General features: G+C 40.5%; 1 protein-coding gene across 2 annotated transcripts in view; it reads left to right on the top strand.

Annotated features, from left to right (window-relative positions):
• Window positions 1-25,307, top strand: part of fat3b (FAT atypical cadherin 3b) — a 67,475-nt gene that overhangs the window by 37,468 nt on the left and 4,700 nt on the right. Inside the window, exons 27-52 of one of the 2 annotated variants that reach the window (XM_026181641.1) lie at window positions 213-433; window positions 1,046-1,498; window positions 1,701-1,835; window positions 1,951-2,344; window positions 3,145-3,341; window positions 5,073-5,226; window positions 5,313-5,546; window positions 5,709-5,887; window positions 6,799-7,012; window positions 7,112-7,326; window positions 7,964-8,101; window positions 8,306-8,449; window positions 8,527-8,724; window positions 8,901-9,178; window positions 9,283-9,845; window positions 10,154-10,285; window positions 10,399-10,556; window positions 11,144-11,675; window positions 11,885-12,038; window positions 13,356-13,512; window positions 14,992-15,384; window positions 16,413-16,668; window positions 21,035-21,133; window positions 22,193-22,252; window positions 22,536-22,574; window positions 23,888-23,953. In XM_026181641.1, coding sequence (XP_026037426.1) covers window positions 213-433; window positions 1,046-1,498; window positions 1,701-1,835; window positions 1,951-2,344; window positions 3,145-3,341; window positions 5,073-5,226; window positions 5,313-5,546; window positions 5,709-5,887; window positions 6,799-7,012; window positions 7,112-7,326; window positions 7,964-8,101; window positions 8,306-8,449; window positions 8,527-8,724; window positions 8,901-9,178; window positions 9,283-9,845; window positions 10,154-10,285; window positions 10,399-10,556; window positions 11,144-11,675; window positions 11,885-12,038; window positions 13,356-13,512; window positions 14,992-15,384; window positions 16,413-16,668; window positions 21,035-21,133; window positions 22,193-22,252; window positions 22,536-22,574; window positions 23,888-23,953 — 5,763 coding nt within the window. The remainder of the gene's footprint in view (window positions 1-212; window positions 434-1,045; window positions 1,499-1,700; window positions 1,836-1,950; window positions 2,345-3,144; window positions 3,342-5,072; window positions 5,227-5,312; window positions 5,547-5,708; window positions 5,888-6,798; window positions 7,013-7,111; window positions 7,327-7,963; window positions 8,102-8,305; window positions 8,450-8,526; window positions 8,725-8,900; window positions 9,179-9,282; window positions 9,846-10,153; window positions 10,286-10,398; window positions 10,557-11,143; window positions 11,676-11,884; window positions 12,039-13,355; window positions 13,513-14,991; window positions 15,385-16,412; window positions 16,669-21,034; window positions 21,134-22,192; window positions 22,253-22,535; window positions 22,575-23,887; window positions 23,954-25,307) is intronic. The other variant, XM_026181642.1, reaches the window with a different exon arrangement.

Genomic DNA, 25,307 nt, shown 5'->3' with positions numbered 1-25,307 from the left:
AAAACCTCTGTAACTGTAATGTTCGTTTTTTAAACTACTGCAGAATATTTTAATACTTCTGACTGTCTGAGTCAAAATTGAATCAAATCAAATCAAATTGAATTGGGACCTTGTGAATCAGAATTAAATCAGCTATAGAAATCAGTGATAATACCCAGCGCTAATCTGTATCATTTGTGCATATTAAATGTATGTGTGTTTTTATTTTCCAGGCCGTGCATCATTTTGCACGGTACGGGTGGTTCTTGCAGATGAGAATGACAACGCCCCCCGGTTCAGAGCAGTGGAGTATCGTATGAGCATTAAAGCAAATGTTGCCAAAGGTTCTCTTGTCACTCAGATCCAGGCCACTGACCCAGATGCTGGGTCTAATGGAAGGATCACATACTCACTTTACAGTGAGGCACGCCTATCTCTGGTCGATGTTCTGGAGGTCAGTGCATGTTGCTTTTCAACTTCTTTTTGACTGCCCTTTGTAAAAAGAAAATTAATATCTATGCAACACATAAAATCACATAAAAATACAACCACATGCAATCTGCAACAAATTGATTTAAAACTCATTAAAGCACAAACTCTTTTAGCGGTAAACTTGATTTTCAATTAAGGAATGTTTTCACATGACCCTCCGTTCCCACTTCAGGGGATTAAAAGCCATCTGTTTGCTGTAGATTATGTATTTTTAATCATCTAATCAAAATGATGTTGCATTAGGGTTGATGCTTTGGTCAATTTTGAAAATACAATTAAATTTAAATAAATGTGGGCTATAAATGAATCGAAACACCATGGGATTAAAGGAATATAGCTGCAACTTATAAACACTGTATGTCGCGGTGAAGCTTGAAGGGCATTGCGGTTCAGTTTGTGCGCATAAAACCGTGACGTTCTCCTTGTATTTTATTAATGTTAATCAAAATGATATAAAAATAGCAACAACTTTCGTGGTTTGGAATTAAACACATAACTACAAATGTCAACAGTTTAAAAAAAAAAAACTCCCAAAAGCTGATTTAAATAGCCTTGTGATTTTGCTGGTGTTCAGGTGGAGCCAGACAGTGGCTGGATGATGACTAAAAGCACAGTGGACCACCTCCAGGGCACTGTGCTGTCCTTCTTTGTCAAAGCCACAGATGGTGGTTCTCCGGCTAAGCACTCCCTGGTGTCCGCCTTCATCCACGTAGTCCCTCCAGATGCATTCGTTCCCTCGTTCAGCCAGCCTCAGTACTCCTTCACCATCCCTGAGGACACAGCGGTAGGAACCGCCCTGGGGTCTGTGTACATGGGTGCTGGACAGACCGGGTTCTTTAGTGCAATCGCAGGGGAGATGCTTGACAGCAACCAGGAGGGGACCTTCCTGGTGGAGAAGGAGACTGGTCTCATCCGTCTGGTGAAACCGCTAGACTATGAAGAGGTCAGCATCTTCCGCTTTAAAGTTGCAGCAACAACAAGACGAGACCTGATTGAGTCAGTCTCCACTGTAGATCTGGAGGTTAAGGTTGGTACCACAATGCACTGCAGAAGGATAGCATTTGCTTTCTGTTTTTCAGTTGAATAGGGAAATGTGCATATGCAATTATGGATTTTATGAAATAATTGCAGATTTATGTGATAAATTAATTAAAATAGTAAGAAGGGGGTAATTGTGCTGTCTTTTCATTTAGACTTTGTTCAGCTGAAGCAGATTTATTGTTTTATAGATTCTGGACGTCAATGACAACAAGCCGCTGTTTGAGACCAGCACCTATGTAGCCACGGTGATGGAGGGGATGCCTGTGGGGACCAGAGTGGTCCAAGTGCGTGCTCTTGATCCAGACTGGGGCTCTAATGGGCAGGTGTGTGACAGTCAGGTTAAACTGTGAATCATATGTTTGTGAATCTTTAAAACAAGCATTTTTCTAAATTCAGAGAGCTACAGGCGCTGCTATGCATCCTTTATTTGAATTGCAGGTGACCTACAGCCTCGGTCCTCTGCTCACCTACAATCTAGACTTGACAAGGGATGCCAGCTTCTTCTCCGGGCCTGTGTCTACCACTTCTGTCTTTGCCATTGACAGTAAAACAGGTTGGATCACCACAGTGAGTCAGATGGACCACGAGGCCTGCTCCAGCTACAGCTTTGAAGTAGTAGCGTCTGATCTGGCCGAGTTACTGCCTCTCTCCTCCACCACAGTGGTGACCATCACTGTGTCAGACGTCAATGACAACCCGCCACTGTTTGAGAGGGAGCTGTACCGAGGTGCCGTAAAGGAGAGCGATCCCCTCGGTGAAGTGGTGGCCGTTCTGAAAACCAAAGATCGAGATGGCACGGATCAAAACCACCTCGTCAGCTTTTGCATCACTGGTGAGGACACTGAGACAACTAACAGAATGCTGTCCCGCGCACTCTGTGCTGCAGTAACTCTTCATCTTGCAATGAGATGAGACTGTGCTGCATCAAAATCATTTATTGGTCTAACATGGTTTCTGCTCCAAAGGTCAAGTTATAAATTAATTTGAACTGATATGCCAAAAACAGCTTTCCTTTAACTTGTATTTTTTTTTTTTCATTTTAATATTACAAAGTGCCCATTATACTATGAAACAAAAATGCTTTGTAGAAAACCTTAATCTACACTCATGTGAAGAAAAAATAAGTTTTTGCACTATGACAGCTGGGACGGGCTCGTGGCTGGTGGATAGAATTATCAGGCAGGTGCTTCTAATGAAATGCACTTGATGAATTGATCATTCTCGTTCACAACCTTAGCTATTACTTTATGCGTTCGCGCTTTAAAAAAAAAATGAAAATAATAAAGAGCATTGCTTGGCCTCTCCAGAAAAACTCTGACCTTGATAATGAGTAAGAGCACGTCCATTCACAACACACTGTGTGTTAATGATTGCGGATGATGTATTTTGTCCTTGTTTTCTGGCATTTAAAAAATACAGATCGGCCGATCTGTATTTTTTATGAAGATGGTTATTGATTGCACCAAAAGGTGCCTGCATCATTTTTTATGTGCGGTTGGAGAGAATCTTGTTCTCATTCATCTTGCGAATGAGTAATGACTCGCAGTTTGTTTACATTTAATATAATACATCTTCACTCCTTTCTTCACTTTTTAGTGTCAGCGCTTTAATTCTCATCTGTATGACCTCCAGGGGGAAATCCACGAGGAGTGTTTGGCCTGGCCCTTGTGCAGGGGGAGTGGAAGGTTTATGTGAGTGGTCTGCTGGATCGCGAGCAGCAGGACTGGTACCTGCTCAACATCACTGCCAGCGATGGCCTTTATGTCGCTCACACCGCAGTGGAGGTTACAGTCATGGATGCAAATGACAACAGACCCATCTGCAACCAGGTCAGGGATAAAGACAAATGGAAAGTGTGCAAAATGAAAATATGCAAAGTAAACAAACCAAGAGGAGCTTGTGGAATGTATAGAGCATTGCAGAGTAAATGGCTCTATCTGCTGTTTGTCTCCATATTCCAGTTAATTTTCTGTCTATAAACAGAGAGAACGCATTGCTTGTGACCATGCATGCAGTCATGTATGCTTGTTATTGAAAAGATAAGTTAGGGCATTGTGTTTGTGGACTGAATGGGGAAAACAAAAGCTGTTTATCAAAGAAGGAATTTTTAATCATTTTATGTCTCATTTAAATTGTTTTCTTTTTCAATCCCAATGAGAGCGTCAAGAGTAGTGGAGATTCCCAGTTCCCCCAATGATGAACTTTCTTTTGGGTAATCTTAACGCTGGCTTAGCTCTGAAAATTCAGCTGCGTTGAATAATGTTCAAATCTGCATATTCATGACTTAGTAAAGAAAAGTCTGTGGCTTCACGAGTAAAACTGGATTTGCTCACTTCAAATATTGATACTTTGTTCTAAAGTGCATCGAAGTTCTAACTCGCTGCAAATGAATTCAGCCAAATTGTCTTTGTTTTATATTTCGGGCCAAGTGTTGTAATTTATGTATAAACTGACTTTTCCATAGTGCTTTTATGGAGTGCATAATGCAGTCTTAATCTAATAACGTACTAAACCGATGAATTACACAAGTTTGAGAATTTACACAAATAAAAGACAGTAATCATGATAAAGCCAATTAAGTTGAGTCCCTTGTGCTATTTCCTACCTTCCAACGCCAACATTCACCCTACATTTAGAGTTAGTCTCAAAAAGACAATCTAGGAGAGGAAAATCTTTATGAAATGAGAGAATAATTGGACTGTGAAGTCTTCTGGGGGCTCTCCTTTCATTTAGTAAAATTCTGCAGTTCTTCAGTTTCACATAATTAGTTGAGAAACTTTCTTTTTCCCTCAAAACTCTAAACTCCTTGAAATGCTCCCTGTTCTCCTCTGATAGTCTTTTTTTCCCTTCTCGCACGAGCCAACACTATAACTACAAAGTGATTAGTCTGACGTTACATGGCGACAGCAGCAACTGGATCAAAATGACACTCGCATTGCCACAGAATGAACTCTAACTGCTGTTTGGGCATCTTTTCTAATGGTTTTTTTTCATAGGAAGATTAGTAGTAGTAGTAATAGTAATGGCGTTTTTCTAGTAGTAACGATTTCAAACTCTTAGCTGGTGCTTGCTCCTTTCTTGTTTTTTTTTATTAAGTGATTAATCAGGATATAAATATTAGAAAATCCCCAATTTAATGCTTTGAATTTTTATTTTGTTCAACAAACAAAAATGCAAAGATGATATAAAACAAATTCTTGGCATTTTTCAAACCTTTGACTGGTTACTAGGTGTTTCACCTTTATATATTTTAAATCTGAACGTTAGAAGATTCAGCAGAGCCAACAGAGCAGGGTGGGGTGTGCTAAAATGCCGTTGCCGCTGCTGGTCCGTGTTTGATGAAATTGTGAGGCCACTAAGCTCCATTTCTCCAGTCAGTCACTGGCAGAAATGGACACCGGGTGATAAAAGGGAACTTCTATTAGCTGGAATAATGGATCAAGTGCCCAGTAGTTGGATGTCTTTTTAATGTATTAGACAGATGCATTTTTTAACTAGAATGGTTAGTGTTACTATTACTGTGCACTTTAATTTCTGCATATGCTTTTGTGTTATCACAGGCCGTGTATAGCACCTCTTTTCCTGAGGACATTCCCATTAACAAGGGCATTCTAAGAGTGGGTGCAACAGATGCTGACTCAGGCTCCAGTGCTGAGATCCAGTATTCACTGTTTGGCATTGGGGTTGAAGATTTCTACATGGATGCAAACACCGGTACATTTAAATATTTCATTTCAAGGGCTTGTAGCAAAAACAAACAAACAAAATCTCTTTTTATACCTCCCCATTTATGCCCTTAGGTGAGTTGCGTACAGCCATTGTGATGGACCGGGAATTGGCCCCCAGCTACAAACTCATCGCCCAGGCAACTGACGGGGGAGGCCTGTTCTGTCGCTCTGATATTTTTCTCAAAGTGTTAGATGTCAATGACAATGCCCCCCTCTTCTCATCCACTCATTACCTGGCGAGCGTGTACGAGAATGCTTCGCCTAAGGCTTTGCTCACCCGTCTACAAGCCAGCGACCCAGATGAAGGTAAGCTGCTGTTAGATAAGTAATGTCAGGCAGCGATGATGAATTCAGAAAGTTTTAAGCTTTAAATTATTTAAAAATAATGTGCTGTTTGAGTGTCCGAGCAAGATTATGAGCCAAGATGTAATATATTGTGAACAGTTAGTATGAATGTGTTTTTTCCAGGTCTCAACCGTACAGTGCTGTATTCTCTGGTGGACTCAGTGAATGGGTTCTTCTCCATCGACCCGGTAACTGGAGTAGTAGTTCTGGAGAAGTCTTTGGACAGAGAGAGCCAGGACTCCTATCGTGTTCGTGTGGAGGCCACTGATCGAGCTGGACAACAGGGGGCGCTCTCCTCACAGGTTGGTGGGTAGTCCAAGTGACCCAGATTCAGTATTGATTGTGTCTACAATCAATGTTAAGTCTACCAAACATTACTGTAGGAAATATTTACGCCTGATGCTCCTGATACAAAAAAGCCACTTGTTCTGAAATGAATGAATAATTGAAAGACTAAATAAAATAATAAATAATAAAAATGCACTTTTGAACAAAACTGACATTTATAACAGTGTTTTGCAGCATTTATGTTTTTTGGGTAACATAATCTTGTTTTTCTGAAAAAAATCAAGTGAATAACACATGATCCTTGAAGAGATTAGGTAAATCCCCAATTAGATTTTAATTAAGATAGCTCGTAGTCATGTGAACCGTGTGGAACAGAAAAAATGACGCAGTTACAGAGAGAAGTGGTGCAGAAAAGGTGGAAAACAGATATGTGGCAAATCTGAAACTGTGTTGTGTCTCACAGCGGCTATTTAAAAGTAAACTTTAATTTTGCTCATTCACTGACCATAAATGCTGGGAATGGCATTATTTTTAGGAGTAGGTGTCACTTTCATTACAAATATAGAGAGGAGTAGTTGTTGTTCTGTTACTTGTAGTAGATGATTGTCATAGCCACAATGATATAAAAGCAAAACTACAGTAATAGGATTAGTGGCGTCCTGTATTAAGTAGGTGGAACTTGTGACTCTATATTCTATAGAGTCAAAATAGCATTCATCTAGTAGCCACCAAACTCTCTCACCCTATAGCAGGCACAGATTTTAGTTGGTTTTTGCCTCAGCTTCCTATTTTATTACTAAAGCATATTTTTCTGTACAACTTCTGTATGCGCTTGTGGTCCCTTCTGCCTTGTGGTGAAACGGCACTGAAAGCAGTGCAGTAAAGTGGTTAGGTGCTGTTTTACAGTCTTGTGTGTCTTCCTCAGGTTTATTTGACCATTTTAGTGCTGGATGTGAATGACAATGCTCCAGTCTTCCAGAGAAGAGACTATGCTGTAACTGTCCCCGAGGATGTAGCCGTGGGAACCGAGGTGGTGCGAGTCCTGGCAACAAGCGCTGACATCGGACCTAATGCTGAGATCACATACAACATCCGGTCGGGTAATGAGTTAGGAAAGTTCACCATAGACAGGAAATGGGGTGAGTAGATATCTCTGTGTGTGGCTTGTGCCATGTTATTGTGAAATTTAAAAGCAGGGAATTAAAAAAAAATGAATATCTACTGATATGTGTGTTAAGGTTCTATTTCAGTGGCTGATGATTTGGACTTTGAGGTGTGTAAGGACTATTATCTCACCATCGAGGCCTGGGACAATGGCAACCCTCCTCTTAGCACAGCTACAATGGTAACCATTGAACTTATGGATGTCAATGACAACGCTCCAGCTTTCAGTCAGGACATCTACAATTTGCTGGTCAGCGAGGATGCATCTGTTGGGCAGACAGTTACAAGGGTAAGATTTAAGGCCAGATTTACTAAATGGGGCAAAATAGCCTATCACTCCAATAGAGACTAGTTATATTTAAAACAGGCTTTAGTAATTGATAGGCTCTGATGTAGGACTGTAAATTGTGTGACAACATTTTGACATCACCTTCTATAGCATTCTTGTATTAAGACAACTTAAATAACTTCAAGGGGAAATCTGAAAATCAAATTTCTATGCTCTTCAACTCCAGTACCACCGTATTTTCGATTTTGTGGATTAATCTTGTGTATCTGTGATCTATATCTCACGTATTGTCAAAGTGCACACTGCTGAGTTTCTGTATATCCGCCACTAAAAACAGTTAAGTGTTAGGGCGTGGCAACCTCATGTGCTGTCCGTGCTCCTGAAACTAATTTGAGTGTAAAAAACCCTGAATTGGATGAGTGGAAGAGAATGGATAGATGGAAAACTTTATTCGACTTTATTTTGTTTTTTTATTAATGCTAATACATTGATCATGTTGATGTCAATCTAATCCTGACTATTTTCAGGTTTAAAGTCAATGTTGTCATCCCTTCGTTCTCTTTGGTCTTTAGCCAGTTTGTATTTGACCCCAAGGAAATCAGGCCACTTTCTTTCCCTCCGGGTGTCTGTTTTTTAGGTAGTGGCTGAAGATCTGGATAGCCAAGTGAATGGGCGCATCACCTACTCTATCCTGAAAGGTGACCGAAACAACCACTTCTGGATTGACCCTGTAGCAGGACTTCTCAAAGTCAACAAGAAGCTTGACAGAGAACTTGTAAGGATGCATGTTTAAGTACAAAATCTCATAAACAATCAATTGTAATTTTCTGGTTCATGAGCACAGTCAGGACAGAAAATACCAGGTCCCATCAAGGTCAACGCTCAATGAAATATCACATTATGCGAGCATAAGAGTGCTTGCCACACTGCCTGATGTACATACAGATATGGCAATCACATTCTCTTCTTCACCGCCTAGGTGTCCAGGTACTCTTTGTCGGTACAGGCGTTTGACAGTGGCTCTCCTGCGATGTCCTCCACAGTCACAATCAACATCGATATCTCTGACGTTAACGATAACCCCCCAGTTTTCAATCCTCCCAATTCCACGGTGGTCATACAGGTACATTTGTGCGTGTTTGCTGTCTATATTTATATTATTAGTTCAATGTTGTCTCAACTTCACTTTCTTACTTCCAGCTAAACCAAGCTGCTGGCACCACCCTGCTCCAGTTATCAGTCAGCGACAAAGACTCCCCTAAGAATGGTCCACCCTTTGAGTTTCGGATCAAGTCAGGAAATGAGGGAAACTTCTTCTCCTTGGACCAGACTGGGACTCTGAGGTCTAACCGTGTGTTTGGCCCTGAAGCCCCCAGAGAATTCACTCTTGAAATCCAGGTTAGGAACTTTACGGTTTTAAAAAGTATCCTATTTAATATGAAGACTTTTCTTTTATGGAGAACTTTAACACCAGTGTAAATTCAACCCACTAAAGCAAGACCTTATTATTACTGTAGAACTTTCTTTGCTGTTAAGTGTCATTATAACTTTTTTTATAACTTTGTCTCTCTCAGGCAACTGATTCTGGCAAGCCTAGTCTCTCCTCCTCTTCCTGGGTATTTCTGAGGGTCATTGGGAACAGTCAGTACAAGCCGACTGTCTCCCCTCTGGAGATCTTCATCGTCATGGTCACGGATACCTTTCCAGGTGGCCCGATCGGTCGGATCTCTGCAACTGACCGTGACCTGAGTGACGTTTTGTCATTTACCCAGAAGCCTCAGCCCAAGAGCATGTTTAAGGTCAACAGACAGGATGGCAGCATTGTAGCGCTGCCAGGCCTGGAACCTGGCAGGTGAACGCTAGACCACACAAACACACAGGAAAACAAAACACTGATATGGAAAAAAGAAAACTTTTTGGTGTAACAATTCAGTATCTTTTCTTGCCTTTTCTCAGGTACCAGATGAACGCTACAGTGAGCGATGGACGTTTTGCTGTGATAGCTGACGTTTCCATCCAGGTCGAACAAGTGACAGATGTCATGCTGCGTAGCGCTCTGACCCTACGTTTCAACTTGCTGTCTCCAGAAGACTTACTTAGTCGCTACCTTAGCCAAATTAAGCTAACGTTACGGGGACTAGGTGGATGGAAGTGGTCACCAGGGCAGCAGGATCCTCTTCACATACTCAGTGTACAGCCAGTGATGGGGACATCGGATGTGGACCTGCTTCTAGCCATGGAGAGGCCAGAGACGCCGGGCAGTGGACGCATGGCTGTGTTCTACTCCCAGCAAGAGCTGTCTGCAAAGCTGGAGGAGGTGGCAGCGCAGGGTCAGATTCGAGGTGTGCTAGCTGGGGCTGTGGTGGTGAGCAGCACTTGTTCTGGCGAGCTGGAGTGTGGGGATAGAGTGTGTGAAAACACACTTGTGATGGACGGGAGCTCGCCTGTCACCTACAGCACAGAGAGGGTCAGCTTGGTGTCGCCTACGTTCAGCCGCAAAGAGACCTGCACCTGTCCCGGTTTGTACTACACTCATTTTTGAACCTTCACAGAGTCAGTGTCACAAACACGTATCATCAGTTCATGAACGGCATTGGTTGATAGTTTTCATGTAAAAATCAGTAAAATCCTGAAATATCTGAATGAAAACATGCAGAATTTTTGCTTATGTAGTATACATTTTGCATTCTATAAAAAAGAAAATACAAAAACTAGAGGCATATATTATGCATGTAAATATAAATAAATTAATGAAAGCATAATGTAAATCTGAAGGCTTTTCACATGATGACAAATAATATTTATATTTCTACCCCTTTTCAAACAGGAGGGACATGCCCCACCCCTGTGGAGCTCTGTGAAGGTCAGTCCTGTCCAGCTGATATGCAGTGTGTGCGTTCTGGTCCTACTGCGCCATCTGTCTGCCAGTGTCAGCCCGAGAGACTAGATGACTGTGCAGGTGTGTTTTGGCATGCCTGCAGTTTGTATAACTTCTGTCTTTCTGATTTAGTTTGATGAGGTTTAGTGTAACCTGAAACTTTTCCCGCTTCTCTGTGTGTTACAAATGTGCAGGCCAGACCTCGCTGAGTTTCTCTGGAAACAGCTACATCAAGTACAGAGTGACAGCGAGTGGCCAGAGCGGAGAGATGAAGCTCGGCCTCAGGATCAGAACACTTCAGAGAAGAGGAGTCATTATGTTCACACGGGTTAACCCCTGCACCATGCTTAAGGTACAGGTTACAGGGCTATGCTTTTTTGGGGGTCATGCAAAACACTGGCTGCTCATTTCCTGTTAGAAGGAAACATGTTTCTCAGTATATGTTTTTTAGAAAACATCATCAGGTATTATTCAGAAGATATAACTTTTTGTTATATAATATCACACTTCACCGAGTTCTTTTGATTCCTCAGAGGCATCCGATGGAAGACAAAACACTGCTCAGTAGACCATTTAACACTTTATTATTTCTAGAAGGGAGATGCGTCCTGCATGACACGCTGCTGCGGATCTCAAATTGGTGTTGTGCCACTAACAGTTTTATTACAGAAGCTTTTTAACTCTAATCTAAACAACAGTGTCTCAGTAACTTCCACTAGAGATGGTCGCCTCTTATCTACACTTTCCCAGGCAAGCGTGAGTGAGAGTCTACAGCTTTCTACTCCCCAAGGACATGTGGTCTCATGCCTTTATTTTTCAGGGCTGTGTCCACTTAATACTACACTATATAACTTTATAACAGTTATTATTAATAAGAAGCATAGCATTATTGAGGCACTGCAAATTATTTAGTTCCAACACTTTTCTTTCCTTCTACAGATTGAAGGCGGTCGACTCTGGTTTCAGTTGGACTGTGACAACACCCTTGGCATTATGGGTATCTCTGGCAGACCGATAAATGATGGCCTGTGGCATGCAGTCACTTTGGAGCTGACTATGAACTACACTCTCCTGTCATTGGATGACAGCTATGTGGAACGTCGCCGGGCAGCCAGAGCCCCGGTTCGTCTTTGGCCTTTGGCACCAGATTCATCATTTTTCTTTGGGGCCCAAGTCAGGCCACTAAATGGGCAAGGTGAGAGGCCAGGCCCTGGGTCAGGGAGGAGCCAGGGAGGGCCAGGGCTTGCAGAGCGTGGCGTAAGGGGCCCTCCGAGAGCTCAGGACGGCTTCCAGGGGTGCCTGGGCTCGCTGATGCTGAACGGAAATGAGCTGCCGCTCCAGAATAAAAGGAGCCGTTATGCTGAGATAGCAGGGCTCAGCGAGATCAAACTGGGCTGCGTGCTTTATCCAGATCCATGCGTCAGTCAGCCCTGCCTCAACGGAGCAATCTGTAGTAGCCTTCCCTCTGGAGGTGTGTGTATATATACAAAAAACATGATCATGTGTATGTGCCTTGCTGTGGGACACATTCATTACTTTGTTTTTACTCTGTTTTTTCAGTTTTTAATCATTTTATTTTGATAACTTGTTGTTGTATCATTGATCATTATCATTTATTAGAATTATGCACAATAGTTGATATTAATTATAATTTTCAGACATAAAATATCTCTTCCACAGGTTTTATGTGCACTTGCAGTGTTGGATTCACTGGGGGGCGCTGTGAAATTGAACTGACATCCTGCATGCCAAACCCCTGCCAGAATGGTGGAGACTGCAAGCTTGTAGGCAGCGCATTCCTCTGTGGCTGCCCTACTGGACTCGGGGGACTTATGTAAGATATAATAGCCTGGAATCGCTCACACTTTCTAGCCTTAATAACCGGCTGTAACAGCAGTGTTGACAAATGCTGTGTCCTGTTTAGAAAGTATGTAAACAATGAGAGCCGTACGGTGCTGATTATTAAGATACTCAATGTCTGTATCTCCCTCCCTCTCAGTGAAAACATGAAAGAGCATGTGCTGGACTCAAAATCCCATTCATTAGCCCACATTAGTTGTTATTGGGGGGGGGGGGGGTTAGTGGTTCTAATTTAATTCTGCATAATTTTAGTTGAAAAGCCCATAATCATTCTCTAGCTGTCTTCTTAATTACAGCTTAGTAATTGCCTTTGAAATAACCTCTCTGCTCATGCGGCTGTTCCACAGAGCCACCAGCAGAGGGCACTTTTCCCCCACAGAGGAATTTTTTTGTTTTGTTTTTGGCTTTTTTATGCTTTTGACTTGGATTTAAAAATTCATTTGATTAATTTCAATTCAATTATCCTTACACTAATAAAACCATGGAATAAAAATTTATTGTTTTTTCAGGCACCAGATTGTTTATATCATTAATAATTAATGTTAAAGTTGTTGTTGTTTTTTTTCTTCCAGCACTAAAATGTATGCATTACAATAAAAAAATACAATATAGAATTTTGTTATGGAAAAAGCCAGAAAACTTGACATTTTCTCATTATTACTCATCTATTTCATAGGTTAATAAAACTAATGTGAGACAACTTCATTAACTTTTTTAATTATGGGATAAAGTATTCATCGTTTAAAATAATAATGAGAGGATATCACTGGCCAGCACATCCAGACCTTAATGAGTATTGTGTGTATAATTAATGACTAAGCTGTGACCTGCACTTTTATCATTTAAAAGCAAAACTTTGGAAAGTTCTGTCATGAAACTTTCTGCAAAATTCTTCCGTCAGATTTGCAAAATGTTTTGAAAATCCCATCAAAGAGAAAATAATTGAAAAGAGAATTGCATGTATCTTCCATCCGCTGCACAGCAGGACACCATGCTTGAAATGACAAGCTGAGATGAGCATGTATGTGTCTGCAGTAAAATTACTTTTATGATGTTCAGCTGGAATTTGCTTCTTCAGTGGGAGTGTGTGTTCATGTTTTTTGCATTCATGCATAATTCTTTAAATCAGAACAGTCTAAATGTAAATAATGGGGAAAATTCCCAGCATTTGGGAAAAGTTTTAAATGTTTTAGCTCACTCTCACCTTTGCATTCTTCCTTTTTCTTAACTTTGATAACATCATATTGCGGCCCCCCATAGCGGCTTTACTTACTCGTTTTTGCTGCCACAGATGTGACGACGACGTCAACGAGTGTGACCAGGAAGCGTGCGGAAATGGAGGAGAGTGCGTGAACACATTCGGGTCATTCTACTGTAACTGTTCAGAAGGGTATGAGGGTCAGCTGTGCGATGATCTGACGCCTGGTGATCCTGGGGATGACACACAGGTAGCGTATGAGCGACGCTTGGAATTGGATTTTTGTAGATGTTACAGAATAAATGAAAAAATAATCGAGAAAACTCCTCGAATTGTTTTTTTGTGCATTCAGCTCGCACCTAATTGGACTTGGCATACACAGTGAAATTGAGAATTTTGAGTTTACAGCAGCCCCCTGGAAGGCTTATTCACCAACTTGGTATCTTTGTTCCCACAGCAGATAAATGAGAGTGTAGTAATGCCTAAATTGCTGTTTCTATTTGAAGTTGCTATGCTCTTGAATTTATTGTGCCATATACCTTATACTGAGACTGCAAACCCAATTAATGTGGCACATTATAAGAAGGAAGGTACCTTCATTAATCCCTGGAGGACTGCAGCAGAGTTGACAAAATCTAGTAAGCTTCTTTTACAACTAATGTATGTTAACTTTGTTCTTTGTTTGTTTGTTTTTCTTTTTAATTGAGTGCTTGCATTAGAGAGAATGTATAATTTTATTGCCAAAACTTATTCATCACGCATTGCATTAAAACAAAAAAGCTGTGAGCTCAATCACTCCCTCCAAATTGGAAGACCATAAAATGTGCTCATAATCTTTTGGAGTAGTGAGTGGATAAGGGTTGTAAATATACCCAGCTTTAGATGATGAATTTTCCCGATACCAACATTTCATTTACTTCAATACTCAAAAGATGCTTTGTGTTTCAAAACTTTGCTAATTAGCGTCTCAGATGTAGCGATGAGATTCTTATTAATCTCATGTTTAGAGTAATAACAAACATTTAGAAATTGTTTGGGGGTTTAATATGAGCCCCCTTTGATAGTATTAAACATTTTGGGGGTAAACTAACTTCACTATGTTCCTCTCAGGTCCTGTGAATTTTTCCTATTTCTTAAGGACATGACTTTCAGATACTGTTGTAGATATTTATTCTTTTGTCATTCACTTGTCCAGCTTCCTCAAATATATATACACCATGCCAAGATATGCCTATTTTTTGGCTAATAGCTCTCTGGGAATCTGCTTTTTGGTGCAAAAACAGAATTTTATATCTGTCAAACTTTGTTACATTTTCTGTTGTTGGACTGAACGACTGGGAACAAACGATGTGTTTTTATAATAGGGTGCTAGTAAAAAATGCCTAAAATTTAATTGCAAATTGATTCTTTGCTAGGTTTTCTGTTATATGTGGGCACGGCACTAGTTCATCCTTTGATTAAGGTGTCTTTTTTATGCTTGAATGATTCACAGGTGAGTGTTAAGTGGCTTAAGAAAAAAAAAGCACTTCATGTTCATGTTAATCATCTGACAACAAAGACCTTTTTTATGAAGTGAATTATTTCTAAGCTTGTTCTTCTTTCAACTTTTTATCTGTGTATTTACTGATGACCTTAGAGTTTTTCTGACACTTAACTGTTTGTTATTCAACTAGAAAAAATTATTATAATATTATAATGTTTTAATCATTTTACTTTTCTTGTTGTGCAGGCTGAGCCTCTGTCTTACGTTGGACCAGGAGAGATAATTGGCATTGGAGTCCTTGCGTTTGTCATCATTTTCCTCCTCATACTCTTCATCGTCTTTAGGAAAAAAATCAAATTCAGGAAAGACTCAGATCCAGGCCCCGGTGTTCAGACTGGGATGGGCATCTCGGCTATCTCCACAGAAACTAGCTACATGCTGCACAAGACTGGCATGGGAGCAGAAGGGATTGAGTTTAAAGCCGTTCGTGTATCAGGCTCACCAGCAACCACAAGCACCTATGGTGAGGTGGGAGGCAGCAGTGTGGGCCCTCCCCAGGTCATGGTGCGCCCAACTGCCCACTCCCCTCTACCAGGAGGACTCAGTGGTGACAGGACCACTTCCAGTGAAGGCAGTCAGGTGTGCATAGCTTGTTTGAATTATGATATTTATGTGTCTGCTTTATAGTAAATGCTGCGGAACAGACAAAATTGTGACAAAGTTAAATAACTGAATATGTTCATACTGCTAATATCTAAAAAAAATAGTTGGTCAGACCATTTAGGAAAACACATGAATAATATGGTTGCTAAGCAGGAATGATATGCTTTAAAATAAGAGTATTTAAGTTTTAATATCAAACTATAACAATGAGCATCCAAAGTAATATCCACTTTGTATGACAATTTCAATATTTGTGGAGCATCATATCTCCCAGCTCATCAGTCCCTTTTGACGATGCTGCACTTCCTTAATTTATCTGAATTTATATTATAATTTAAAAGAAAGAATATTATTTCTTATATTAGTCCTATTTTTTAAAAACAGCCACAGTGTGCTGGAGAAAGAATACATGGGCTCCACACACAGCTCAACTATAAAAACTGTGTTTTTATGGCAGGAACTAGGTTTTGATATCAAATATAACACAAGGACGATATAGGTAGATTAAAAAGTAGTAATGTTCCCAGCACATTATGTAGATAATCAGCTTACAGGATACAGAAAGTCTGCTCACATTTAATAATCATGTTCATGTCTTCTTTGTAGTCAATTCTGCATGTGATGAGCTAAAATAAGCTTCACAGCAGCGACTTCATCATGTGTGTGGCCCTTCAGATAGGGCGATGACCCAGTTCTTCTTTCATGGCAATAATTAAGAAAAACAATTAATGGTATCAGAAAATCAATTGGAATTGTTGGAAATATAAAACAGAAAGGTCGTACACCGGTGCAGAATATTGTATTGTTTTTACAAAAAGCAATCATTTGATAATTTATGTATGTTTCTGATTGTGCGTGTAATTGCACAAAGAATGAAATAATGATTTGTTTTCTAATAACGCATGAAATCCTGTATAAATTTGTTTGCATTTCGAGTTTCTGAATAGTAACTACCTGGCTTGCCCTTACCCGAACTTTCTGGGTATTTTCTTGTGTCTCTGCAGATTAGCAGCTTCCTCTCAGACATGTCTAATGTCCGAGGTATGGCCAATAGGCGGGGCGTCGCAGTGTGCAGTGTGGCACCCAATCTCCCTTCAGCATCTGCTTGCCGCTCAGAGCATAGCCCGGCCCACAAAGTGTCCTGGGAAGGCGAAGAAATGAGGGAGAAAGAGCTGGAGAGGGCTAGAGATGAGAGAGAGGAGGAGTGGGGGCAGAGAGCTTTTGAGCTGGAGAGAACACAGAGAGATAACAGTCCACAGGGTAAGACTGCAACAGTCTGCCTGCAAACACACACACACACACACACACACGCATGTGCGCACACAGCTTCTAACCTGATCAAAAAGGCAAAGAGTACACAGGCCATGAACACATTGTGTTACACCAATACCACCATCTTCACTGAGAGAGCTCATTTCACAGTGCTCTATGCCTTTTGATCACACACATCAAAGAAAATGGCCCAGAGTAAGCAAGAGTGCTTAAAAAGTAATATTTTCTATTTTGCTATCATTTCAGTTTTCTTATTTATTTCCTAGGAGCAATAATGGGTAATAGAACTTTCTGTTACACTGCTGAAATTGGCAATTATGTCCACTTGTATCAGGATAACTCTCTTGGATCTTGTGGGCACTTCTGTTTGAATGGTCAGGGTAATCAGCCAGAACTGATGTCCTATGTTCTTGTCCTACTTTTGCAAAAAAAAAAAAAAAAAAGCAAGAAAGAAAAAATAAAAAATAAAGTTCAGTTAAAATCAAAGTAGTTGGAACACTCCCACACAAAGTCACCCAACTTCTCTGTCAAGTTTCCCTCTTTTTATTTTTCCTTAAATTTGCTTCACACCTACCTTTGTCAGCCGTACAGGCACCAAACCGAAGGAGAGAAGAATGTCATTGTAATTCAGCATCCGTCTGATATTTTAGCTGCCAACACTCTTCCCAGTCTGTTCTCTGTCGATGAAATAACCACGTTGCATTTCAGTGCGCAGGTAGGCGTCAGATATTTCGATCCTTTGTCCAGCCTGTTGTGTGAATAATACAGCTTGCGGTGGGAACTTCCTGGCTGTTAATTATTGATTTTTTCCTGTAGGAATGGGAAATAGGTTATTTTATTTATTTGGTCCCCCGCTGAGTGTCTGTAGAAAAAAGAAAAAAAAGAACCAGCACCACCTACTCACATTTACACCACCAGTCTATTAATTTAATGATGATAAACCTTATAGAAAACTGACCTCAAGATTACTGTGTTAATGACTGCAGTGTTAACTGCCAGGTTAACTAATCAATTGCAAATGAGTTTTGTAAGTTATTTACACCACGACAGCCACAAGCAAGTGCAATAATGTGTATTTCAATAACAAGGCCACAGGTCAAAACATGAAATAGTTACTAACCAGGGAACATCCCTGTTAGTAACTATGGTTATTTTCTGTTACTACCCGTTCGATCATAAATAAATAAAATGGGATGAATAATTAAATACTTGGAAAATACTCTTTGAACAAATCAGGCCTCATACTGAACTCTATAGTTTGGAGTTTTTTTGGTAACTGTTGGTAACTCTTCAGGATGTCTTCTTCATGGAGGAGTATTTTAAACACTAACTATGAACTGTTTCACTCACAGGAAGTCATTTCTGAAGACTGACATTGAAAAAAAAAGGTTTGAACTGTACAAACTCTGTTTTCCCCTTAAATACTCTTTTTCCATGTATGTTTGCACTTGTTACGGTAAACTTTTGCACCTATTTCTTAGGTTACTTGCAAAATACTAAAAAGTGAAGGCAGACTCAAGACTTTTAGCATGTTCACAGGAGGACAACATGCCACAGAGATTAAAACCTGGTTCTAAAAATGGTCATTTCTGCTCTAAAGTTGGGTGTTTCAGAGTGAACTGATCGAGGCGTGACCTCTGGAGGTGAATATTGAAGCCAGTGCAGATGTGCCACAAACTGCAGTTCCTCTAGCTGTCACAATAGGCTGGCTTCAAGAGAGAGCTATTCCCCATATGCTTAAAATGTCCAACTTTACAGCATGTTTACAGTCTGGCTTCTATGGAGTGTTTCAACTCTGAGAGTTTTTTTTTAACTCATCCATCTGGAGTTAGGAGCGCGGCCGCTTTGACTGACATTTATGTTTGATTTTGCTGAAAATGACTTTGAGTTGAAACTGTTGGATTGGCTCTGTTTTGCTTGGTAATTGTTAGTGTTTCAAACCGAAATGCTGAAAACTTGTCTGGAAAAAAACATAAAATAAGAAGGGAGCCAAATTGTAGACTGTATCACTTAAATCAGCGTAACATTATATTTTACTGAACTGGCTCGGCAAAGAAAGTAGTTTGGGTGGGTCTTAATTATAGGAACTTGTAAGAAAAAAAACAGAAAGAAAGAAAGAAAGAAAGAAAGAAAGAAAGAAAGAAAGAAAGAAAGAAAGAAAGAAAGAAAGAAAGAAAGAAAGAAAGAAAGGGTAAAACATTTTTGCTTTTTCCAAAACCTGATTATATTAAGTGTCCCCTTGCCTGCATCCTGAATTAGACCTGTGGCTGCTGCACTGTCTTTCTTGTTTAGTTTGATTGATGGTACTGCCTTACTGATCACATTCCCACAGGAGCGTTTCGCTTCTTCCATATGCATTGAACCATGACTACGTAGCTTGAGCTCAGAAAGCTGAGGTTGATGTCCAGACATCCCGGCCCTCGCGGACACGGTTGCAGAGTACGGATTTGGTCACAAGATGGGCCGAGCCCTGAATGCTTGCTTACCAAACGTGAAGTGAAAAACAAGATTTTTGAAGATTTGAAATTCTGTCACACCTGTCAGACAAGGGTAAACTGTTGTGTAGAGGTGTGAGATTCAAAACGCTATCACAAAATCTCTGTTGTTATTATGAATTTACACCCACCCACCCACAGGAACAACTGTGTGCTGGGATGTATTAAGGTACAGCTGGAACTGCGGGAAGCAATTGCATGACATAAAATATTTGTATAGTCTTCTTGAAAAATGTATTTTTCTTGAGACGTTGCGTTAATGTGACACTGGCATCTTTGCTCCAAAATGAGCTGAATAAAAAGACTTTTGATTTACTTTTTTGACTTGATGCCATATAATTTGTTAGTGCATCTTTGTTTACTGTGACTCAATACAAGCATCTGGAGAAGAATTCATCTGAAAAGATGCTCATGAGGAAATATTCAGAACCCAGACCATTTATTGCCAATCAATGATTCTCACATTAAGATCCATCGCTACATAGCAGCAAGGCAGTAAAATGGATTTAAATAGCTTTCTATTTTCTATTTCTCTCTTTTTTTCCTCTCTGTTTGTTCCATCTACTAAATAAAAGCCTATTTAGTTTTCCCAAAAGTTTGCTAAAAGTTACTTTTAATCACATCAGCAAAACTGGCTCTTTGCATGCAGTTTTATTTTGCACAAACAATTGATCTCACAGCTCAGCCTTTCCACTCTGCTGGTCCTCTGTATTTCTTTCCCAATTTGAGCAAAAATGAAGAAAAAAAAAAGACTTCATTGCTTCTACATAAGGGGCACCTGGTAGAGAAATTCACCTGCCTCTGGCTGTGTTGTAAACAGTCTTTACAGCTTATCTGAAGTCATAAGTACCTGCTACGGACCTCCGGGCAGTTGTTTGACAATCACTCAGAGGACACTTGGAGTGATTTGAAGGAAACAAACCTTCAAATAACAGCTCGGCAAAGGCACGAAAAAAGACCACACTGACTTGTAATCGCCAGTTTATTTGAAATGATGCCTCTGCAGACGTAAAGGTTAAGGAAAACTGGAGATATTAGGCCTGGTAGATTTCTCCAAACAAAATTTAATTTGATTTGTGTGCGCAGACAAAATTGCAGGGTTGTAACATAAAAGAAGACCTTTGATTACCACAGTATGAAAAGCTTGACCCAAAACAGAAACCTACTTGCCACCCTACCCTGTAGCGCAGTGACGTTGTCATGCAATTTGCTCTATTTTGCTTTTTTTCTTTAAGCAGTTATTCAGCAGTTACATAACCACCAGTAACTCGGTGGTCTTCACCCCCTCCATGATAGTGCTGACAGCATTAAATGGACAGACCTGGATTTGCAGTAGGTGTACTGGGATTTGTGGAAAATGCTGTACATCAAAGCAGCGAGGAAGCCTTTATGGGAAAAAAAAATCATTCTGCAGGTCAAATATGTTTTTTAAATATGCTCTATCTGAGTCAAAAGTAGATGAATAGCAGATTTAGCCTCGCTCTTCTAACTGAACACAGCCAGCTAGAAAGAAAATGAATGGACAGGCGGAGTGACGGATCTGTGGACACATTTTTTCCCCATGAGTGCACTGAATGAACAAAGTAGAGAGTTTTCGGTCACTCTGATCCTTTCTTCTTTTCACCCTGATAGAAATCCAACTCAAAGCTGATGCGAGGTTATTTTAGCTCAGACTTTAGAAGCTTCTTATTAGCCGAAGTTAAGCTTTTAAATGTAAATACAGCACAAGCGTTACTGAGCTTTTCAGATCTGAACGGTTCGGATATCTGAACACGTCTTTCAATTCTGAACCTACATTTAATTTACCATGAGTGAAAGTTGCTGATGTGAATGAGTGTTGTTTTGTGTTTTTACATTAGACGTGTCGGAGCTGGCGGACGGGCTGGGGTGTCTCTCGGACTCCACCTCCGAGGAGCACTCACTTAGCTCCTACACTTCAGAGTCCTTCGATGACAACGGTAAGACTCTGATACTCAAATTAACTTAAGCGCATTTTAATTGCCAGAAGTTTGTAGGTAATGTTCCCCACACCAGTACCTTCTTTGTCCCACCATCATTTTAAACTCCTTCAACTAAAGCCTGGAACTTTCTGCAGAAAAAAGTCCTAAAAGTGGACAGATTTGTCAAGCATTCTCACTGAAACATGTAATTGTTTCTCGGTTTACCAGTGTCTTCCATCTTCAGTCTGTCCGCTGCTTCATGTTCTGCATGCATATCCTTCTAACCTTGTTGTCTTGCTGCTGCTGTTGTCTTTGCTCGCTGTTTGTGCGTGCTGTTCTTGCTTTGCTCTTGGTTGCCTGATGCTGTTGTCCGTTAGATAGACTGCCAATTATGTGTTGCTTGCTGCCACGTGTTATTACGTCTTGTGACTGTATTCAAGCAGGGAGTGTTTTAAATGGTTTCTGAATGTGTGCCGCCGTCTTTTAAGCATCTGACATTTCTTTCTTAGTTCCCTTGAGAGGGTTCGCCTTTCGCAGGGCTGTCACTGTGAATAGGAATTAGTTCCTAATGAATTGCCTGGTTAAATGAAGGTTAGTGTAAAATCAAATGCTGGGCCTGTAGTAATTATTGAAAAGCAGGGTGATATTAGAGAAGTGGAAATGCTTTAATGCAACCAATATGCACAGGTTGCCTGTGCATCTTTTTTTCAAAGCTACAATTCCCAGATAACTCGATAGCATTGATTTTCCACTGGCTAACTATAAGAGGGTGGAAGTCAAGCACCGTAATGATGCTGATGTGTGTGTGTGTGGTTTTGTTCTTTACATAGGAAATCTATGTCAGTGCTTTATTTCCTGTCTAATTAGTATAGCTGCAAAGAGTCCTCGCTTTCTTACAGGACACCCACACACACACGCGCACGCACAGACACCACATGTATATAGACACGTTTGCAACATGCTTCCTCCGTGTTCTCAGCACCTCTGAGTCACCTCCACTGTATAAAACCTTGCCCTGTTCATGAATGCACTGAGATTATTTCCATTTCTTCTTCTCTCTTTCTGTCTTCTGCCTAGCCTCCATAGTGACAGTGATACGTCTCGTCAATGATACTGTTGATAACATTGAAAGTGAAGGTATGAAGGAAAATCCTCTGTTAACTCCCCTGTCTTCTTTGTGTCTGTCATTCCGACGCCAACATATTTGTTCAGCAGCAGAGCAAAAAGATTTACTGAATGCAGCCGAGCCGCTGCCATTCGGCCCCCGTTCTTATTACGAATTAAACATCCTGCTTAGATTTCTAATATTTGTTGTCAGTTTCTGACACCGGATTTCTCTGTGTTTCAGTTTTTCCCCTTTGGTTTCTGGGTTGTTTGTCTCGCTCTGTCTCTGACTTTCCCTTTCTCTCTGCCTTTGTAGTGTCAAACATGGACAAAGAACAGCGGCGTAGCAGCCCTGGTGAGTGAGATGCAACGCAATGGAAAAACATCTTATTAATTTGCCATTTCTTTGACTTTATTTGTCAGGGGTGAGAACCCACAACCTGACCTTTTGCATCCTTTGCAGTATTGTCTCTGAATACTTTCATCAGAGCCCAATAGTACAGATTACTATGTCTATTTATGCCGACTCTATCCACTCTTTGAATGTCAATGCAGGCTTCCAGTTTCCGATTATGTTTTCTGACCTCGGAGGTCGGGAAAAATAACTGGAATGTGAGTCAGTTTCTGTTGCCCTGTGTGTAGCAAACAGTGTAGGGCTTTCAGGTACAACATTCAGGCAGCTCTTTGATGAAATAAAAATATTATGTCCAGAGATACTTTTAAAACGTATTCTGCTTCATAGTTAATTAAGAAATTTTGAATTCTGATGACTGCTAAATTGGGCGCAGCAGTCCTAGCTCCAAGCAAAGCAAAGCTTTCACCCCGGCCTTGCAGAGGGTCTCAGAGGATTAGGGGCACTTTGAGCTAAGCCTCACATCCGCCCAGAACAGCAGAGGAGAAGGCAGCTTCAAACACTTTCTTTTTCAACATTTTTTTGGGGGGGGGAATCATCTACAGTCTGAACACTGACTTTCTGCTCTTAGCGAATGCATGGCTTTCCTTAAACAAACACCGGGGCCGTCACAATCCAGTTGCACCTATCCTTTAAGATCCCTACTCCGCTGTCAGTTGCTTGTGCTACACTCTTGCAATCAATATTAATTGGCTCATAGTTACCAAGTCTGTTTGTTCTCGGTTGCATGTAATTTACTAGGTCTACAAAGCATTTCGTTTCCAACCCAGAGCAAGAGTGTGTTTATGCCTCAGTCACTGCCAGCCTGCTGAAGCACACGCAGCTTCATTTCAGACAAAGATAATTAAATGATGTTTGTCCAGTGGGTTTTTTTTGAAGACATCCTTTGGATTCAGAATTTTCTGTTTTTGCACAAAACATTTTTTTAATAAAGTTTTCAATCTCACAAGTTTATTTTCAAGCACAGCAAGAAGAAATGTGAAAAAAGCGAATCTGATATATCGTGGTATTTTTCCATTTTCTGTTTTTGTATACAGTTGCAGCATGATTGTGTGCATGTATTATCTATTATGAATTGTGTTTGTGGGTATAAGCGGTGTGCTAAATGGCTCTCTGCCAGCTTCCCTCTCTTGTTGTCGAAGCGTGCTTTCTTCTGTGTCATAATTCGCCGTCTCCTTTTGCATTCACCGAGAATTTCATCATCAAAGGTTCGCCGTCCCATGAGATATTTGTTTTGTTTCCCATTTTACTGACAGCGAGTCATCACCTGCAGAGCAAAGATGAGATTTGCGTAGAGTTCATCAAAGAGTACATTGTGGATTGTAAGAGCATTCTTTTTTCCCCCCCTCCCTTAACCCTTCGTTAGAACATTTTTTAACCAGAGACAGATATTTGAGGCAAGCATGGCATGGCAGTAAGATCTCGTTGGCATGGCAGTCCGTTAGATATCTGTGTCCACACATGTGTCATGAATTATATAGTAGTGGCTGGCACAAGCACAGTAATTAAGTGTACTCTCTGTCCCACACACAGGGTGACCCCTCTGCCTCCTCTCACTTCATCAATATGATATTTTTTCCCCTCACAGCTCATTAACCTAACCATGAATTATGCAACCTGCATGCTGTAGTTTGTAGGAAGTTGTGGATTAGCGGGGAGTTCTGTGTCAGTCCATTTAGCAGCATGAACTGAAATCTAAAATAAATAAATAAATAAAATGTCGACTAATTTTATTTGCACATTAATAAAAAAGTAAATGAGAACTGGAGCGATTACACGAAGCAAACACGCTGGAGAAATCCCACGGAACAAACAGAAAGCCCCACTTACTGGCACTTTGTGGGTCTCCTGCTACACCTCTCAAACATGCAGCGCACACATGCACACATGCACACACTATCATGCGTGCTTCATTTCTTGTGCAAAAATAAACCCAATCAAAGGTAGAGATAATAAGCATGGGGACAATTTAAGGGGAGAAGCAAAATAAACACGACAAGCCAGATAATATGCAAGCTATTCGGAAATGGGTTCAAAATTGATAATAAAATTGGCAACTTTTTTCCAGATGTTGGTGGTTTTACACCTTGAGAAAGCTTTTTTCATTCATTTTATTTATTTTATTTGTCTTTAGTTTTTTTTTTGTTTTTACAAGGGCAGCGGTAGAAGCGTAAGTGAAAATGAAATGTGTGTGCAGCTGTAAGAATCACAACAGTCCTCCTATAACAGATGCACAGAAGTGTAGTTACTGGTGTCACCACTCTCTACCTGCTGGAGATAAGATTGCAGCGATACTGCTGTTTTAGATGAGGAGTTTATTTACCGATGGACACCTTTCGCCGGCTGATCCTATTAGACTGATTAGATCTGAGTCTTCATCACACTGTGCTGTAACACTGTGGTTCTTTAACTTGTATGCAACAGCTGAAAAAAGTTCATGCTCCAGAATTTTTATCAGTTAATAGCAACAATAAATGATACAAGCTGAATGAGGTCTGCGTGATAGCATCGCTGTGCTTTTCCTACATAAATCATATTTTACTGCAGTAGATCTGTGTCCCACCGGTGGGACCACCACTGTAGTGCACCCTAATGCACACTACAGTAAAACTATATGCTTCCAGTGATTTAGAAGCAAAGATTTTTCCATGGAAAAAGACATATGTTGCTATTACA

Source organism: Astatotilapia calliptera, chromosome 10, assembly GCF_900246225.1.
Source record: "Astatotilapia calliptera chromosome 10, fAstCal1.2, whole genome shotgun sequence".
Classification (NCBI taxonomy): domain Eukaryota; kingdom Metazoa; phylum Chordata; class Actinopteri; order Cichliformes; family Cichlidae; genus Astatotilapia; species Astatotilapia calliptera.
The sequence above is the reverse complement of the archived record's forward strand: the minus strand, read 5'-3'. Positions and strand labels throughout refer to the sequence as shown.